This window comes from Vombatus ursinus, unplaced genomic scaffold (assembly GCF_900497805.2).
Source record: "Vombatus ursinus unplaced genomic scaffold, bare-nosed wombat genome assembly UNPS02005659.1, whole genome shotgun sequence".
NCBI classification, from domain to species: Eukaryota; Metazoa; Chordata; class Mammalia; order Diprotodontia; family Vombatidae; genus Vombatus; species Vombatus ursinus.
Window position 1 is genome coordinate 2,034,752 of NW_020945437.1, and position 20,014 is coordinate 2,054,765.

General features: G+C 40.1%; 2 protein-coding genes and 1 long non-coding RNA gene across 3 annotated transcripts; 2 read left to right on the forward strand and 1 right to left on the reverse strand.

Moving 5' to 3' along the window:
* Window positions 1-1,683: 1,683 nt before the first annotated feature.
* On the reverse strand, window positions 1,684-10,420 carry NUDT15 (nudix hydrolase 15). The gene is made up of 3 exons (XM_027848230.1): window positions 10,230-10,420; window positions 5,811-6,007; window positions 1,684-2,501 (listed from the first exon to the last, which is right to left on the reverse strand). Exons 1-3 carry the CDS (start codon window positions 10,397-10,399, stop codon window positions 2,362-2,364), a joined length of 507 nt encoding a protein of 168 aa, XP_027704031.1. The 5' UTR covers window positions 10,400-10,420; the 3' UTR covers window positions 1,684-2,361.
* On the forward strand, window positions 3,292-5,908 carry LOC114032787. Its single transcript, XR_003567871.1, has 3 exons — window positions 3,292-3,425; window positions 3,534-3,734; window positions 5,826-5,908. It is a non-coding gene; the product is annotated as an uncharacterized LOC114032787 (long non-coding RNA).
* A 43-nt stretch (window positions 10,421-10,463) lies between the features above and the next one.
* Window positions 10,464-13,382, forward strand: ZCRB1 (zinc finger CCHC-type and RNA binding motif containing 1). Its single transcript, XM_027848229.1, has 2 exons — window positions 10,464-10,551; window positions 12,117-13,382. The coding sequence occupies exon 2, from the start codon at window positions 12,549-12,551 to the stop codon at window positions 13,200-13,202; it is 654 nt and encodes a 217-aa protein (XP_027704030.1). The 5' UTR covers window positions 10,464-10,551; window positions 12,117-12,548; the 3' UTR covers window positions 13,203-13,382.
* The last annotated feature ends 6,632 nt before the right edge of the window (window positions 13,383-20,014 follow it).

A 20,014-nucleotide genomic window follows, 5' to 3' on the forward strand; every position in this document is an offset into this window, starting at 1 on the left:
GCAAGAATATTTTGCAAGAATCAAGGAACTTGAAATAAAACTACATTGGAGAAAGCAGCATTGTAGAATCGCGTATGTAGAGTGAAAGGGACCTCTCTTGTCCAGTTTCCTCGCTTCAGAGAAGTAAAGTGACTTGCCCCAAGGTTCAACACAGGGGATTAAGGTTTGACACTGGGTTCCTGTTTGTATTTCATCTGCTTTTGGAATGCGGTCCCCTTACTGGCTTTGTGGAGGTGTGTTTCATGTCAGAGTTCAGAGGACCACAGACTTAGAGCTGCAAGGGACTTCAGAAAGCATCTAGTCCAGTCCCCTCCTTTTACAGATGAATAAACTAAGGCCCAGAGGAGGTGACATGACATGACATGGCTAGGGTCAGATATATAGTAGCAGGATTTGAAGTGAGTTCCATTGATTCCAAATTTAACACTCTTTTCCCCCTGCACCTCAGCTAAGTTTTGCTTACTTTTTTTGCCTTCTTATATTATCAATTAAACTGATTTTACTTAATTACCAAAATGGAAATTGATATGAAAATAAATCTACTTAAAAAAACACTAAAGATAATAAATAGGCATTAATGATTTTTCATGAACTATTGAGATACTATTAGGCACATTCAATGATCGATTCTATTCCAATAAAAACCTAACACTTTAGTACTATAATTTATTTCAGCCAAATACTATGGTTCTCCACAATGACTAAATGCACATTTTATGAGAAACTGACACACCAAAACAGATGGATTCGCTGGGCCCGTTTGTCCATCATTATAATTTGTTTGTCTTTGCAGAACACCAAGGCTTCATGGAACACACTCTGAAAAACACTTGATCAAGGGGAAAGTGACAAATGTTGGAGGGGTCGTGAAAAATTAGGACACTAATTCATTGTGGGTGGAACTATGAACTGATTGAACCATTTTAGGAAAACAATCTGGAATTATGCCCAAAGAGTTATTAAACTGCCTATAACCTCAAACCCAGCAATACCATTAGTAGGTCTATTTCCAAAGATGATTAGGGAAAAAGGAAAAGGACCTATATGCTCTAAAATATTTACAGTAGCTTTCCTTGTGGTGGCAAAGAACTAGAAATTTTGGGGACGCCAGTTAATTGGGGAATGGCTGAATAAATTGTAGCATATGATCATGATGGAATACTACTGTGCTATAAGAAATGATGAGTTTGATGATCTTAGAAAAACGTGGCTAGGCTTGCATGAAAAAATGAACAAAGAAATGAGCAGAACCAAGAGAACACTACATACAGTAACAGCAACATTGTTTTTAAGCACAACTTTGAGCAATTAAGTCATTTTGACTATTATAAATTAACTACAAAATATGAAGGAAGATGCTATTTGTATCCATACAAAGAATTGATAAATAGAAGCATGTGTGTGTATATACACACACACACACACACACACACCCATACACACATACATACATACATATGCACACAGACACACATTTGTATCTAATGGTTGCCTTCTCTAGGTTGGGAGAGAGGAAAGAAAAAAATTTATATAATAATTGTATTCTATATTCAAAAAGAATAGCAACTTGTATAGAATAGATTTGCAGTTTCATGTGCAATCATGTTTTGTCATAATTATGTTTTATTCCATAAGTTAAAAATAAAATAAAAATGGAAAAAAAAGAAAAGAAAAACACAAGCTCATTGGTTTTTTGCTAGTTCATCCCTAGTTTAGGACTAAAATCCCATTTGAGAAATAAAGTCCCTTTTTGTCTGTGGCTCAGGACCCTGTCTTATGGAGCAACTGCTATCCTTACAATCACAAAATCCCCACTGGCTGGCATTTTTAAAACTGCAGAAGCAATCTCCTGAGACAGGAGGGACTGTTTTTCATGAATAAGACTTGGAGCTGAAATGGACCATAAAGTTATCTAATCCAATCCTCTCATTTCAGACACTATGACCTGGGTTCAAATGCAGTCTCTGTTAACAAACGCTTCCTGGCTGCGGACGCTCTCGTAGCTTTGGCAACTTTCTAAAACTACAGTAACAGAGAAGCTGCTGACCTGCCTTGTTGAAGGGGAGGGTGCGAGAAGGTTCCCCCATGAGAGTTCCAGTCCCCCTTTCAGTCTGTTGTATACTATGTTGTGTACTCTGAGGTGGCAAACAGCCACTAAATTGAAAATGGCTGAGTGCAAGTCTTCCCCACTCTGAAGCCAACTCTCTACTTTCACATAGCCTCACCTGCTTATTGTGGTACCAGAATACATAAGCTACTTATCTTCTATTGGAAGCTTCACTGTTTTCTAGAACACTTGAGGTTTTTTGGTATACTCTATAACTTTCCTTCCTAAAATGAATTAATTGATATGCAGGTGCTCTATTGATGATTTCCTCTGTACCCCATTAGATGATTCAATTCTTCCTTAAAAGGATTGTAGCCTTGTTCCTTTAAACATCGCAAAGCCCAGAAGAGTTGATCTAGTGGAGGGAAATCTTCCCATGGAACCCATTCCCAACCTGGAAAACAGAAAATGAATAAAAAATAAAATTAGTTGGAAGGAAAAAGATGTTTATGGTGGTAAGTTTACATGTTTTTGGAAGGAAAACTCAAAAATGCCTAAATAAAATGAAATGGTGATACCATAATTTCACTTAAAGGAATAAAGATGATTTCTGATTTACATGAATATATTAAGGAAATAATTTTTAAAGCAAACTGGTTGAACATGTGATTTCTTTAGTTAACTTTATTGGGACCATTTTATTATAAAAAATAGAATATGACTAAATACATTTAAGATTTTACAGTATCAATTCAAATAATGGCAAATCAAAATTCCAGAAAGTTTTTTTTAGAATTATAGGTCTTTATTTTCATTAAAACCTCAGTTTCCTTTCTCATCAGTGAATTTAGAGAATTGAAGAGGATAATCATGAAGTTCTTTCCAGGTCTAAAATTCTATAATTATAGAAATAAACATTTCTTATTATTTTTGTGGTTATAATCTATTGTTTTCAACATAATATGATGATTTATCTCTATAATGAGGGGAAATGATTTCTTGGAAACAACTAAATGGTTAATCAGAAATGAAGAACAGTAGAACATCACTTTGCATAAAAGAAAAAATTTTTAAAACTCAGTTTGGGCAAGATTTGGTTGGATGGGAATCATGACTAGAATTTGACTCTGAAAGGGAAGATCTATCTTATTTAATAAAAGAGAAAAGCATTTAAAAAAAGGAAAAGGAGTGACATTACATATTAAAAACGTAAACTCCCTTTCAAGCACCTAAAGAGAGGAATATGATGGCTGAGGATCAAGAGGAGAGACAGTGATACAGCAGTAGAGTTACAATGACAACACAAATCACCTGGACGGAAGGAACGAGATTTTTAGAAGTTTAGAAAACCATCCCAACCCTGACACAGAAGCAAAATGTAAGTGATGTTTGGATGGTTAAAACTTCCCTGTGCTAGAGTTCTGCCAAAAGCAGAGCAGCTAAAACATTCGTGGCTTGCCTTAATGATAATTTCATTCTTCCAAAGGTGAAAGAAGTGTCAAGCGGAACTGCTATACTGGAGTTGATTCTGACGAATTTCAAACTGGTTTGCCTGAGCAGAAATAGTAGGAATCCTAGGCACAAAGGACTCCCCAGAGTTTCTGAGAGAAAAAGATTTAAAATCCAAGAATAATCTAAAATGTGCCTTCTATTTTGAGAGTGCAGATATAAAAGGGTTCAGAGAAAGGTAAGCTCTAATAACTCATTATTTTGCAGGTAGAAATCAGCCTGAGATTGATGGAACATTCTTAAGAATAAGTTTTGGGGGGGGGGGGCAGCTAGGTGGTGCAGTGGATAGAGCATCTGCCCTGGATTCAAGAGGACCTGAGTTCAAATTCGACCTCAGACACGTGACACTTATTAGCTGTGTGACCCCTGGGCAAAGTCACTTAACCCCATTGCCTAGTCAAAAAAAAAAAATGAGTTTTGGGAAACACAAGAAGAAATTATGACGATATGATAATAAAGGAGCTGTCTAAAGAGACCAATTATCAGATTGTTTAAAAAGAGTTGAATAGAAGATATATATAGGAGTAAGTAAATGAGGATAAATACAAAAAGATAGCATAACTCATTAAGAATTCTATTGAGAGCCAAAACCTAGAATGTGCTAAAGCTGGTGATGAATGCTAAGCACAGCAAAGCTTTTTGTGTGTCCCCACTCCCACTTCTGCCCCCGGTCCCCCCACCTCTGTTGGAGGCAATGTAAAGCTCAAATAGGAGGAGGAATGCTGCTTAGGATAAATGACATGATGATAACTGAGGATGCTGAGAAGACTGAGCTACTCAAGTTTAGTTACTCCTGTCTTCTTTCCAGAGGATAGAACACAAAAGGGTAGCAATCAGTGTCAAGGCAAGATGAGGAACAGAACTGTTAACAGGGCTGACCTAATGAGTTCAAGTCACCAGGTCTGGATAAACTACATGCCAAAGGACTGAGAGAACTGGCACTTGTAGAGCTGTTGTTGACAATCCCAGGAAGATCTTAGAGAATGAAAGAGATTCCAAAGGACCAAAGAAAGGACTAACAATTACCTCAATTTTCAAAAAAGACAATGAAATCTGCCAACTCTAAGCTGGAGAGCTTGTCTCCTATTCCTGGCAAAATTTTAGGACATATCAATAAGTAAACATAGGAAGGGGTCAGGTTGTGAAGGACTTTAAATGAGAAACAGAGGACCTGGTGTCACCTAACAGTAACAGCAGACTACTAGAAGTTCATGAAGTAAAGGGAGTGCCATGGTCAGAGGCTCGATTTAGAAAAGTCACCTTGACAGCTGAGTGGAGAATAAATGGGAGTGGGGAGGGGCTTGAGGCTGGGAGACCAGTTAGAGGGCTCTGATGGTGGTCTAAGCTGGCTAAGCTGTTAAGGGAAGGCCTATTCGACAGCATCCATTTATTCCCTTAGGTATTAGAAACAAGGAGCTCATTACCCTGCTAATTCTAAGAATGAGGTTTATGTTTCTAGAGTTGGAAGGAATTTGGAACTTGGCTCTTTTTGCCACATGATTTCAAGATCCACAAAGGGATTATAAATATGTAATTATAAATTAAATTATAGATAAAATATACAACTGTATCGAAAGGTAATAAATTTAAATATACTTGAATTGAATTCAAATTATTAAACTATAGTTTAGCAGCATTAACATATTTTCATACTTTAAATAAGTCATAATTTAATTCTGCTTAAGCTAATGCTTGGGCTAATGCCTGCCTGTTAAGCATCTGTATATAAAAGTCTTCCTTCCTTAAAGAGTTCAGGGCATGTCACTGTTCATTTTAGGAGAAGGCAGATGAAACATGACCCCTACTCTTTGCTCTGACTATGGCTCCGTGTGAACAATCAAGTGCTAAATGAGTAGAAGCTCTCTTTATAAGTACTGCTATCCTTATTTGATTTCGGGATTTAAATGACTGGCTTTGACTAATATGAAAATTTGTTTAATATGAATGTATATGTAGAGCCAACATCAGATTGCATGCTGTCTTGGGGAGGGAGGAGGGGAAAGAGGGGGAGAAAATTTAGAACTCAAAATCTTATAGAAGTGAATGTTCAAAATGAAAATAGATAAATGAAGGAATAAGCAAATTAATTAGTTGAAAAAGAAAAGAAAAGAAATGACTGGCTTACAGTCACAGCAGTGTCTAAAACACTTCCAAAAGCCAACAAGATAACCGAATAATCTAATGAGTAGACTAGACTGCCCACAATTTCATATTCTTCCCCCAAAGAATAAAGATCACTACAAATCCAACTTACCTTCATTTTTTTCAGGTTCTGTGTTCTTTGGCTCTGAATCATAAGCCACGTCCACTTCTCCTTTCATCAATATAGTGACATAATGGTAATCATCCTTCTCGCTGACAGAATTGACAACAGAAGCAAAGCGAACATTTTTCAGGTGAAGAGCGGCTTCTTCCAAGGTTTCCCTCTCAGCACATTCTTCCCAGCTTTCACTGGAAAGACAATAGAAGTACACTATGGTGTTCACCTTGATTTATAAAACTTTTAATAAATAAAAACTTCAAGGTACAGCAAGAATCATTTTAATTGGTTCAAAAACCTCAAAATGATACATTCAGAAGGAAACCCACCATGCCCCTGCCATTCTAGAGTGTAATAAAACAAACAAAGAAAAGCAGGATTTGAGAGTCAGAAAATCAAGGTTCAAAAGCTGGGCCTGACACTTACCAGCTGTATTTATCTTGGGCAAATTATTATCCCTCTCTGAGCCTCAGTTTTCTCATATGTAAACTACTGCCCTACCATCTACCCCATTTCCACCTACTTTGGCTATCTGGGCATTACTATCCATCCTGTAGCTGAACTTTCTTTTATGTGATATCTCATCCAATTAGTGTGAACTCCTTGAAAGTAGGAATGATCTTTTTTTTTCCTACCTGTAACCCTAGCACTTAATATAATGCTTAGCATATAAAAAGCACTTAATAAATGATTTTTCACTTATTCATTCCATTCAATTGGTCTCCCTGCCTCAAGTCTCCCTCCATTCCCAATCCATCCTCCACAAAGCTACCCAAAGTGACTTTCATAAAGTCACACCCCTACTCAATAAACCCCAGTGACTACCAATTACTTCTAGGATTAAAGATAAACTCCTCAGTTTGCCCCTTCCTACCTTTCTCCCCTTTACACACACTACAATCCAGGCAAACTGGCCTTCTTCCTTTGTCAGACACACAGCCCTTCACATCCTATCATGCCTGGCTGCTGGCTCCCACCCATGCCTGGAATGTACCCTCTCACACTTTTAGAATCCCTCTTTTTTCAAGATTCAACTCAAATGCCACATACATCCTGAAGCTTTTTCTAATCTCCCTGCCCCTGTCAGCTGCTAGTGAAAATTACCTTGTATTTTGAATATACCTCTATATATTAATGTTGTCTTACCTAACTAGACTATATACTCCTTTAGAGAAGGGTCTTTTTCACTTCTGTCCTTGTGTCTGGAGTGATTAGCACCCAATAGGTACTAAATAAAAGCCTGCTGATCTACAGGTATATTTACTCATACTTAATTTTGTTCCTATAGCTGTTTTTTAAATGCTCTTTGTTGTGCTAAGAGTTTACTACGAGGTAAACCAAATACATTATTAATCTGATGAGGCAAGTAGTAATTACTAAAGGACATTAGTTGATTAGTGGCCATTATGCTAGTATATACATACACACATATATATGTATGTGTATATACGCATATATACATACACACGAGTGTATAGGTATATACACACACAAACACGTGTATATGTGTGTATATACATATGTGTATATACACACATATACATACACATATATCTTGAATTCTGAGGACAATTCATCTTTATTTCTAGTCTCTAACAAGGAAGATATTGCTTCTGGCAAAAAGGTCTATATTAATATATCTTCACTATTAATGTTATACATCTTTAGAGCTCATCTGATTAACTTCTAGATTCAATCTCTAGGGAGGAAATGATAAATTATTACAGCTTTCCATATTAAATTAAATAGCTGAATTTTTAAAAAAAAATCAGTTAAAAAAATCATCAACCTTATGATATCCATTGAAATCAACACTCAGAAACAATTTATTCAGCAAGTCACCTTCACCTTTCTAATATTACAACTGTCCACCACACATTAAATTTAATGATTCCTGGGTCAACCCAATTGACTATACAGAGATTAGGTTTAATTCTTTTTAAGTGTGATTAAATAATTTTAGTTCATCAGTCAGAGATAAACAGACCTGGAAGGAAACTGAAATATCATCTAGTCCAAACCTTTCAATTTACAGATTAAAAAACTATAGTCCAAAGTTCAGTATTCAATCAATCAACATTTATTAAGCACCTACTATGTGTCAGGTCCAGTGCTAAGTGCTGAGGATACAAAAAGAGGCAAAACACGGTTCCTGCCCTCAAAGAGGGATTCTAACGGGAGCCAACATACAAACAAATAGATACGAAGCAAGCTATATACAGGATAAATAGGTGATAATTAGCAGAGAGTAGGCATTGGAATTTAGAGGGGTTGGGGAAGGCTTCTTATAGCAGGTGGGATTTTAATTGGAACTTAAAGGAAGTCATCCAGGTCAGTAATTAGAATTCCTGGAGGAATCAGAATTCAGAATCAGAATTAGGGAGGAAGAACATTCTAGATATGTGAGATATCTAGAGAGAATGCCTGGAGCTGAGAGGTGGAGTGTCTTTTTTGTGGAACAGCCAGAAGGCCAGTGTCACTGGATCAAAGAGGTGTAAGAAGACTGGAAAGGCAGGAGGGGGCTAAGTTATGAAGTGATTTAACTTCCTAGTTTGGATTCAGAGGGCAGAGCTAGGAGCAATTACTAGAAGCTACAGATTGGCAAATTAAGGCTTAACTAAAGGAAAAACCTCTTCCCAATGACAGTTGTCCCAAAGTGGAATGGGCTGCCTCTGGAGGTAGTGGTTCCTGCCTGACCACTGGAGGTCTTCAAGCAAAGGCTAGTTGACCACTTGTAACCTAAAGACCCCAGGCCTTGCCATCTCCTTGGCCCTTTATGCTCTTGAGGCTTCCAGGACCTTCTATCTACCACCCTGCAACTGTCCTTTCTTTCATGTTAGCTCCTTCAATTAGAGCATGAACTCCTTGACAGCAGAAATGTCTCAATCTGTTTCTATCTCCAAAAGTTAGCACACTGCTTAGCATATAGTAAGAGCTTAACAAAGGCTCTTTTCATTCATTCATCATGTTCTGCAAAATGGATGGAAAGCCTGGTAAGAAAAGCTCTAAAGGTCAAAGGTTAACTTTCCCAAAGGAAAGTACATTCAGACATCTTCCTCATGACTAGGCTACCTTCTGTGCCTTGTTAGGCATTCAAGGCTCTCTACAATCTTGACCCTCCTTCCCTATGTTTATCTTGTAGTAGTCTCTTCTGGAGTAGTACTAGTAATTGGCTAAAGTGACTGCTGTCCTACATACACGCCTTCTTCCTTCTGCTCCCCTACCTATACCTCAAATATTTTCAGATGTCTTCAGATCATGAAGGATCATTACACGGATCATAGCTCTTGTAGCTTGCAAAGTTGTTTCTCAGTTGCTGCCATCATATAAATTGTGTCCCTGGTTCTGCTCATTTCATTCTTGAAAGTTCTTCCTTTGCTCCCACCTCTAAGCCTCTCAAACACTTGGCTCCCATCTGGATTCATTCATCGTGCAACATTTAAGAACAGGGATGGGCTATTTGTATCTCCAGAGCTTGGCGCGTTGCTTCCAACACAGGGCTTAAATGCTTTATTCCATCCATTTCATTCAACATTGAGAAGCAGATTTATTTGAATAGAGTTAACACACTAACAGTAGGTGCCTCAGTGGATAGACCACTGGGCCTAGAGTTGGAAAGACTTGTGTTCAAATCTGGCCTCAGATGCTTTCTATCTGTGAGACCATGGGCAAGTCAACTTAACCTGTTTGCCTTAATGTATCGGAAATGGAAATGGCATCAGAAAGAGTCCAACACGGCTGAACAACAAGATGCCACGCACTATGCTAAGGCTTTTAAAATCATTAATAATACTTATAGAGCACTTAATATTGTGCTTATTGCTTTACAATTAAGAATAATAGCTAACATACGGCGCTTACTACGTGCCAGGCAATTAGTAACAATAATGATAATAGTTCCTATTTACATAGCTTGTACCACACTCGCAGGGCAGCTAGGTGGCGCAGTGGATAGTGTGCCGGGACCTGAACCAGGAAAACCGGAGTTCATATCAGACCTCAGACTCCAGCTGTGTGACCCTAGACAAGTCACTTAACCTTGTTTGCCTCAGTTTCCTTATGTGTAAAATGAGCTTGAAAAGGAAATGGCAAACCACTCCAGTATCTCTATCAAGTAAACCTCAAATAGGGTCACGAAGAGCTAGGACGCTACTAAAACGACCGAACAGCAACAAAATACGATAAATTATTCTAGCCCAATAGAAATCTGCAGTGGGAATTGCGAACAAGTTGGGGAGAATGCCTCTTTACAGCGGAGATCTAGCGGTGGTTAGCGAATTAAAACCCAACTCCCTTAGAACTTTCAAGTTCCCCCAACAGCTGTCAGCCTAACCCCGCCCAGCCCCTCCTCCTGGGAACGCTAGGCGCTGACGTCAGAGCGACGCCGGAAGCAGCGCGCCGGAAGGAACTCACCCGAATTCCAAGTGACCGCCGGGAAGCTGGAAAGTGCCGGCTCCAATGGACCCTTTCCTTTTCCCCAACAGAACGCATTGAGGGTGCTTGGAGCTCGTAATCACCACCCCGACGCCCACCCCCGGCCGTCCCCGCAGCCGGCCTGAATCCTTGCTGGTGGCAGGATTCATGCTTACGGCGCCACTGGAGGCAGCGCTTCCGGAAGTGACGTTTCTCAGGCTCGCCAATCGCGTACCTAGTGACTCGCGCGGGCGTCGTCCCCTCGGCTGGCGCGCCTGTAGGTCCCGGATCTCGCAGTCTGCTGTTGCCGACCTCGCCGGAGGTGGGTCAAGCTTGTGGTCTGAGAAGGGGACATGTGTCACAGGGCCTTTCCTTTTAGCCTTGTGCTTCCCTCGCTCATCCTTGGGTGTGGACCTTGAGTTCTAGGAGTGCTTCAGTTCCTTAAGGATGAGGAAATAGGCCTAGAGCCATTAAGTGGCTTTTCGTTTGTTTTGGGTTTTTTTGTTTGTTTGTTTTTGGCTAGGCATTGCGGTTAAGCGACCTGCCCAGGGTCACACAGCTAGTAAGTGTTATGTGTCTGAGGCTGAATTTGAACTCAGGTCCTCCAGAATCCAGGGCCGGTGCTTTATCCACCTCCCACCTAGCTGCCCCAGTTAAGTGACTTTTCCACGGTTATACAGCCAGTTAATGCTTGCACAGGCGTTAAGATTGAGCCCAGGTCTATCCTTAACTTCAAGTGCTGGGTTCTTTTTATTCCGTCATTATCCTCCCAAATATCCTGTTTCCCCACCCCCACCTTCCCTATTACTGTAGAGGGCAGCCCCATCCTCCCAGTCCCTCAGGCTTACGCTCGAGGAGTCATCCTGGCTTCCTCATCATCTCCCCCGCCCCCCATATCCATGCTGTTGCCAAGGCCTGTAAGTTTCACCTTTGCAGCATCTCTCCGAGGTGCATACACTTCCTTGTCTCTGACATTGCCACCATTCTAATGCGGGCTCTCATCACCTCACACCTGGACTGTTGTAGTAGCCTGCTGGTGGGTCATCCTGCCTCAAGTTTTTCCCCATTCCAATCCATTCTCCATTCAGCTCCCAAAGTGATTTTCCTGAAACCCAGCTCTAGTCATGTCACCCCATTCATATTTAATTCCAGTGGCTTCTTATTGCCTCCAGGAACAAATAGAAAATTGTATGTTTGACTTTCCAAGCCCTTCATAACCTAGCCCCTCCTACCTTTCCAGTCTTCAAATCAATGGCTGTGGCCTCTTGATGTTCCACAAGCAAAAGTCTTGGCCCTGAGAATTATCTCTTAACTGCTGTTCCTCCATGCCTGGGCTGTCCATCCTCTGATCTGCCTACTGACCTCCCTAGCTTCCTTTAGTCCCAGCTGAAATAACTTCTTTTACTGGAAGTCTTCATCAACCTCTCTTAATTCTAGTGCCTTCCCTCTTAACTATGACCTATTTATCCTGTATATGGTTTACTTAGTATATATTTGTTTACAAGTTGTCTCCTCGATTAGATTGTAAGTTCCTTGAGGCCAGACACTGTTTTGCCTCTTTTTGACTCCCCAATGCTTAGTACCTGGTACCTAGTACTTAGTAAGTGCTTCGTAAATGCTTAATGACCGATTGACTAATAGACGCTGTTCATTCTATTGGAGGCAGAGTAGAAAGAATAGAAGAATGGAAAGTTGAGGGGAATTCTCCAAAACTTGATAGTGCATAGTTATGATAGTACTCAGCTCATATAATTACAATAATAGCTAATGTTTATTTAGAGCTTTAAGATTTGCAAAGCCCTTTATACCTAATTTGTTCCTCACCACAACCCGGTAAAATAGGTGCTGTTATCTCTTATCTTTTATCTTATCTCTTATCTTTTACAGAGGAGGAAACTGGTCTAATCTCGTTTTAAGAGATTTAGGGAACTGAGACCCTAAGAGCCAAAATAACTTGCCAAGGATCATAGCAATCAATCAGTCAATAGATCGGGCCTGGTGATATCCTGACTGCTGTTGGAGCTAAGGAGGTAAAAGTTGGATTGAATCTCCAGTGGTGCCAGAAACTCCAAGGATTTCTCAGCGCCTTGTGCTGTGAGCAAAAGGTGGACCCAGACTGTGAACCACATCCCAACCAGAAATCCACCAGGAAACCCAGTCCTACCTGGGCATCTTGCCATCTGCTTCCCTTTTCTCCACCTGGAATAACACCCTCCAGACTGGACCTCAAGAGATTGTGCCTCAGGTCACTGAGGGAGTTGATCTCCTCAGCTTTGGAATTCTACTCTGGGGCATTGCTGTCTAGATAAGTGAGTAGAAATGAGTGGTGGATTAGCACCAAGTAAAAGCACTGTATATGTATCCAACTTGCCATTTTCTCTGACAAACAATGACTTGTACAGGATATTTTCAAAATATGGAAAAGTTGTAAAGGTTACTATTATGAAAGACAAAGATACTAGGAAGAGTAAAGGTGTTGCATTTATTTTGTTTTTGGATAAAGAATCAGCACAAAATTGTTCGAGGGCACTAAACAATAAGCAGTTATTTGGGAGAGTGATTAAAGCAAGCATTGCTATTGACAATGGAAGAGCTGCTGAGTTCATCCGAAGGCGCAACTACTTTGATAAATCTAGGTGTTATGAATGTGGAGAAACAGGTCATCTAAGTTATGCTTGTCCTAAAAATGTGCTTGGAGAACGTGAACCACCAAAAAAGAAAGAAAAGAAAAAAAGAAAGAAAATTATTGAACTGGAAGAAGAAATTGAAGAAGTGGAAGAAAGTGAGGATGAAGGAGAAGACCCTGCTCTTGATAGCCTCAGCCAAGCTATAGCTTTCCAGCAAGCCAAAATTGAAGAAGACCAACAAAGGTGGAAGCCCAGTGCAGGGGAACCCTCAACATCAGATGATTCAAGACGCCCAAGGATAAAGAAAAGTGCATATTTCAGTGATGAGGAAGAACTTAGTGATTGAAATTGATTTATTATGTACATGTCACCGAAATATAAAAATATTAAAGCACAAAAAAACCTGTCAATAAACATTTTTAAAGCACCTACTCTGTGTTTAAGACACAAAGAACATTGGTCCTGGAGTTGGGAAGACCTGAGTTAAAATCTGGCCTCAGACACTTTTGAGCTATGTGACCCTGGGCAAGCCCCTTAACCTGTGTTTGCCTTAATCCGCTGGAGAAGGAAATGGCATCAGGGAGAATCAGACCCAACTGAACAACAACAGGCACTGTGCTAAGCCTTTTAAAATCATTAACAATGATATTTATATAGTGCAGGCAAAGTGCAGGCCCTGTCTTAAGGAGCTTATAATCTAGTGGGGGAGACAACATACAAACAATTACATAACAACAAGCTATATGCAGTATAAATAGGAAAGAATCAACAGAGGCAAAGTGCTGGAATTAGGAGGGATCTGGAAATGTTCTCTGTAGAAGGTCAGGTATTTATCTGAGATTTGAAGGAAACAGGGAAGGTGTAGAGGAAAAGAGAGAGTATTATTGCAGATCTCACCTCAGTGATAACAATAATAGATCTGGGAAAAAAGGTAGAGTCACTCAGCTCTTTCTTTTTTCTCTTTGGAGAATGAGTTTTGAACTCGAAAGGCTAGAACAAATATAGCTTATCATTATTTGATTGCCTAGGTAAGTAGGGAAATAGTAACAAGGCTCCTAACTGCCTTTGATAAGTTCATGTTACTAGTCACAGATGAAATACATCCCAAAACAATTAAAGACCTTGCTGATGTTGATGCAGTTTGAGAAGTTCAGGGACCTCTCAAGGACTGAAGTACAGGACAGGGTTGTCTGGAATGAATTCATGGACTCAGGTATTCTTTAAGTCAAGTTGGCAAAGGTTTATTATAACACCAGTATGGCAGGTAGAGCTCCTTAAGGAATTCTGCCATGGTGGACACAGCTCCTTAAGGCAATTTGCAACCTAACAGGAATGATGCTAAAGCTTATATAGGAAAAGTAGTGGATTGTGTGCTGAGTATGCCAGTTAGGTGATAACATACAACCTTAGTCACAGGCATTATTTACTACTGGAAACCTGGGAGGGGGGTTCCTGAGGGGTGTATTTTTGGTGTGTTAGTCTGTAACAAGATAGTTTTGGGAGTTGATGTCTATAACTTGACCTCTGGATAGTCTGCAATAACTGTGGGAATCAGTGCATGATAGTTTTGTTGATGTAAGACAGTCTCATTCATACAAGGGCAGTTCTACAGAGGTCAGCTTGTTCTTGTGACAGGTAGAGATAGTGAAATAGTTTGCCTCATTGGGCCCACTCCTGAGTTATTGTCAGAGATAGGGTCTTTAGGCAGGGGAGAAAACTGTTACGGATAGTGTTTTGAGACTAGTGAGAAATATGATCTTGGAATTGAGGTCTGAGTACAGGTACTCAAGAACCCCATCAATGTCAATGCTGAACTACTGTAGATTATGTTAGAAAGGTTATGGAAGGTGCCCTGGGACCGAAGGGCATATATTTTCCTATTTTCCAAAAGCGGAAACAGTATACTTTAAACCATAGGCCAACTTTTACTGGGTTATCAACCATGTTCTTCCCCCAACTGTGGATGTATCCCAAGGGTCTTTCCTGGGCACTCTTTTCTCTAGACATTCTCTATTATAGTGACCTTATACAGTATTTAGTACATAGTAGGATATTTAATGAATGCTAGAATTAACATTAAAATGTTCTCAGCAAGTTGGAATGATGGGCCAAATCTAATAATTCAAGAGGCTTAAATAGTAAGGCCCACACTTTGGGTTAAAATAATGAACTCTACAAGTATAGGATGTGGGAGATGGGGCTATACAACAGTTCATGTGAAAAAGATCTTGATGGAGTATGTGTTCGGGCCAGGACTTGAACCCATCTTCTTGACTCAGACCTCTCCATTATCCACTATTGCCGCATTGCTTTTTTTTGTGTGTGTGTGGTGAGGCAATTGGGGTTAAGTGACTTGCCCAGGATTACTAGCTAGTGAGTATCAAGTGTCTGAGGTCAGATTTGAACTCAGGTCCTCCTGACTCCAAGTCTGTCTCCACCCAAACCTGAGTAGGATAAACTCTCTTCAGGCCAGAGTTTGACCAAGTTAAGAAGATTCAATGCAATCTCATTATTCAGAGATGTCCTTCTGAAAGACTTTGGTCAGAAAGCTGGCGGGGGAGGCGGGGAGCTCTGAGTCTCCAAGACACAGATTATTGAGAGAAATTATTGTTATTATTGCTAGGCAATGGGGTTAAGTGACTTGCCCAAGGTCATACAGCTAGTAAGTGTTATGTGTCTGAGGCTGGATTTGAACTCAAGTCCTGACTCCAGGGCTGGTGCTCTATCCATCGCGCTACCTAGCTGCCCTAAGAAATTATTTTTAAAAAATCATTGAGTATGTTGCTTTCTTGGTTCTACTTCATTGTGTATCAGTTCGTACAAATCTCAAGCTAATCTAGATTCTTCTTGCTTGTCATTTCTTATTGTGCATTGCTATTCCATTATTTTTATGTTCCAAAATTTGGTTAACCATTCCCCAATCCATGGGCATCTATGTTATTTCCAGTTCTTTGCTATTAACTGAGGGAGGATTCTCTGAACATTTTAGTACATATGGAACTTTTCTTTCTATCTCCTTGTAAGCCCTGGTAATTTGAAAAACTGCCCAGTTGACCCGAGAGGGACTGTTCAGTCCAAGTAGTAGAGGGAAAAGGGGAAAGATTATGGATCCCCATGACATAATCTAGTGTTAGTGGTGGAGATCTGTTAGAAGATTATTAAAGCATCATTATGTTCCTGACTCCTGGTCACTTTCATGAAGGCAAAGATTGATGATAATTGTGCAAGGAATACAATGCAGAGCAGAGGCACGCTGTCCTTCGCATTCATTTAGCTGCAAGGGTACCATGACAAGCAGGACAGCAAAACTCTGAAATTCCCTTCCACTTCTCTGCTGAAATGAGCTACACAACAAAGAGGCCCTTTATCTGAGAAAAGGACTAGAGATGTTACCTGCTGAAGGCCATGGAGAATTATGTGGCTGGAGAGCAGTTGAGTTAATAACCAAACGTCTGTTGGTTGCTGTGGAGAACAAGAGGATGGATGAACTTCACCTCAGAGCTGCAGAGAACATCTCCAGAGCAAGAGCACAGTTGCTGGGGATACCTTTGGGAAGCTGCAGTAAGGACTGAATCATATGGGCACTAGAGGAGCAGCACCTGCCACAGCCCAGTTGGGTGCATGACTGTAGGTAGCTGAGGCTACTGAGGTCTTTGGGGAAGAATTGCCCACTGGTGGCTGTCAATATTTAAGTTTTATCCTTCTTTGAGCTTTGTTAACTGTTTATTTGCAAGGGGAGGTTGGTGACAACACTCTTGATGATGTCATACAGTGGAATTACAGGATTTTCTGGTTGGGAGCAATGAGCCAGATGTCTGAGATGCCCCCAGGATGTACGAGGGCCCCTTGTTTCATGTGAGAGCCTCTGACGTGAACATTGCAGTATTACAAAGTATGATTTACACTATCAAGGGGAAAATGAGATCTGATTACCTTAATGCACAGGTAGTTTGTCTTTACAGTGTCACGATATAGGATAGAATCTATAGGTAATGGTTGGGCTGTTAGAATACGTAAATTTTGAAGGGAAAGCTCAGCTGGAATAAGAAAAAACATAAACTTCCACAATGGCTATTTCTATTTCTTGTCATCTCTGTGAGTTTGGTGGGTGAGGTAAAACCTCACAGTTGTTTTAATTTGTATTTTTTAAAATTAGTGATTTGGAAAAATCTTTGATATGACTGTTGATAGTTTTTAGTTTATATGAAATTCATTTGTTCATAATCTTTGGCCACTTAGTGGATGGTTGAAAGCCAATTTTTGCAATGCCAGATACTGCAATGGTCTTCTTTGTGAGGACCGACTACTTTTCTTTTTTTCAAGACCTTAAGATCCTTGGGAGAAAGGATAATAAGGTTCTAACAGTAAAATACAGTGGCTGTTGATTAGGTAATAACTGAACACATTATAGTAAATGGATATAATAGATTATTGTACCTTAAGAAACAAATGAGGAAATTGAAGAAATGTGAGAAGACATACATAAACTGATACAAAATGAAGCAGGAGCAGGAAAACAGTATGCAACATATTGACTACAAAAATGTGAATTAAAACAATGCTAAAACAGTGTAATTGTAATGACCAATTTTGGTCTGGGGAAGAGATGAGGAAATGCACCTGCCTCCTTGAGTGGTGGGGTGAGTAGGCCAACATGAGCATAGAATGTTGCAAGGGAAGGCCTATAGAAAGGAGTGGTGCATGAATGTGATGGTGATGTGAAAGCAAAGTGCATCAATAAAACTTTTTTTAATGACTGTTTCTGCCAACAAGAAGTTAATAACAGCATTGGAGAACATAGGCTGCAATGACAGCCTCTTACTATTAAGCCATTTTCCAAACTCTTCTATTCTATTCGTCTTAGTGCCATTGAGGCTTTTTTATCTGGAGGACATCTAGTCTTACTTCTTAAAATTTAAAAAGCTCTCCCTAGCAATAAATAATTCCTTTGAAATCTGAAGCAATCCCTCCATTTCCCTTTATTGCCTAAGTAGTTCAGCAGTTTATCTTTGTTTACAAATTATAGCCTTGAATACCAGCACAGGGAGCACCAAAAGGGTAATGACTTCGGAAGTGTTTCCAGAAGAAGAGATTAGGGAGCTTGCAGCAAAAATCCTAGACAGGACAAGAAGATGTTTGTCTTCTCTTTCATGATTGACAAGTTTAGTGGCCAAAATATACAAAGCCTGTACAACAACAACAACAACATTCCAGGCTGTATTCCAGACCCTCCCTTGTTTGGGTGTTTGCCAGGTAAGGCTTCAAGGCCTATGTGTAATTCCGGATTCACTGGTTTGGAAGTCTGGCTGTAGGAGACTTTGTGTGGGGAGTCTGTATTTAAAGGAGTATTTAATTGGGGAGTCTGTATTTAAAGGAGTATTTAATTGGAAAAGTTTATTTTTCTATGCTGAGAGTCATAACTACCTAGCACAGGGCCTCACTTTGCTGAACTCATTCCACTTGTATTTAGAATCATAAATCTAGGGGTGGAATGGAGCTAAAGAGGTCATGTAGTTTAGTGATGTCAAATAGAAACAGGAACCACTAATTTATACATAAGGATCCCTGTAGGCTTCATATTGACTTAGAAAATCACATGTTAACATTGTCTATGTTCTATTGCATTTTTATTTATTTTGTTAAATATTTCCCAATTAAGTTTTATCTAGTTCTACCTGATGCAGTTTAGGGGTTCAAGGGTCCTGGGACCCAAAAATCACAACACACGGATACTGCCCGAAAGAATTCGACCCAAGCCTTCTTTCAGCCAAAGACAAGGTTTATTAGAACATTCATCATATTGGGCAGACTCTTAAGGAGTCTGAACAGTAGTAAGCTATTGGCTAGATTTTAAGAATCTGAGCAGTGGCTAGATTTTAAGAATCCAAGCAGTAGCTAGATTATAAGAATCTAGGCATCTTAATAGAGACAAGATGGACCTTACATACAGAAAGCCTGTGGGAGGGATCTAGGAGTGGCTAAGTAGTTTGGGGTGACAGGAGGAGGGGCCTAAGGAGATCTGGATGAGAGTGGTCAGTAAGCAGGGGTGAACAGAACTCCTGGGACCTGGACAATGGAGCCTAGCTAGGATTAAGTGTGGGAAGTGATCAGGGGCCATAGGGAGGTAAGACAATGGAGGGGAGATTGGGTGTAGCCACAATGAAAGGCCAGTTGATGGAATTATAGCCTCAAGGGAACACCAGAGATTTGGCCATGTGGGAAAGTCCAGTGTTTTTCCTTTCTGGGGCCCAGATCCCAACCCCATCATACCCACAGTGTAAAATGTTGACTTTTGGAACCCCCTGTATTTAGGCACTTACTTTAGAACACCTATGTTGGGGACATGAGCCATGCTTGCTTTATATAGCCTGATCATGTTCTACTTGGCTTTTATGTTTTGAGAATGAGAATTTATGGCATATTTAAATCTACATAATGATATTTTATAGGAGTCCTATAGTAGCCTAAGTCCCATTGATGGAGTTGGGATCTGGGCCGCAGAAAGGAAATACCATGGACTTTCCCACTTGGCCAAATCTCTGGTGTTCTCCTGAGGCTGTGGTCCCATCAACTGGTTTTTCATTGTGGCTACACCCAATCTCCCTCCATTGTCTTACCTCCCTATGGCCTCTGGCCATTTCCCATACTTAATCCTAGCTAGGCTTCATTCTCCCTTGGCCACTAGGTCCAGGTCCCAGGAGTTCTGTTCACCCCAGCTTACTGGCCACTCCTAGGTCCCTCCAACAGTCTTTCTGCATGTAAGATCCACCTTGTCTCCATTAAGATGCTTAGATTCTTATAATCTAGCCACTGCTTAGATTCTTAAAATCTAGACTAATGTTCAGACTCCTTAAGAGTCTGCCCAATATGATGGATGTTCTAATAAACCTTGTCTTTGACTGAAAGAAGGCTTGGGTCGAATTCTTTCGGGCAGGACCTGTGTGTTGTGATTTTGGGGTCCCAGGACCCCTGAACTCCTAAACCGCATCACCATGCTTGTCTTTATTTTTAAAGCTTTTTACTGAAAGGATCTATCTAGAAGTTTGTTCAGACGTCTGGACAGTTAATATTATTGTTAATGCTCAGCACCTTGTAGTGGGTTCAGATCTAAGTGTTAACCAATAGGCTAATTTTCTGAATTGATTCTTCCATTTAGTG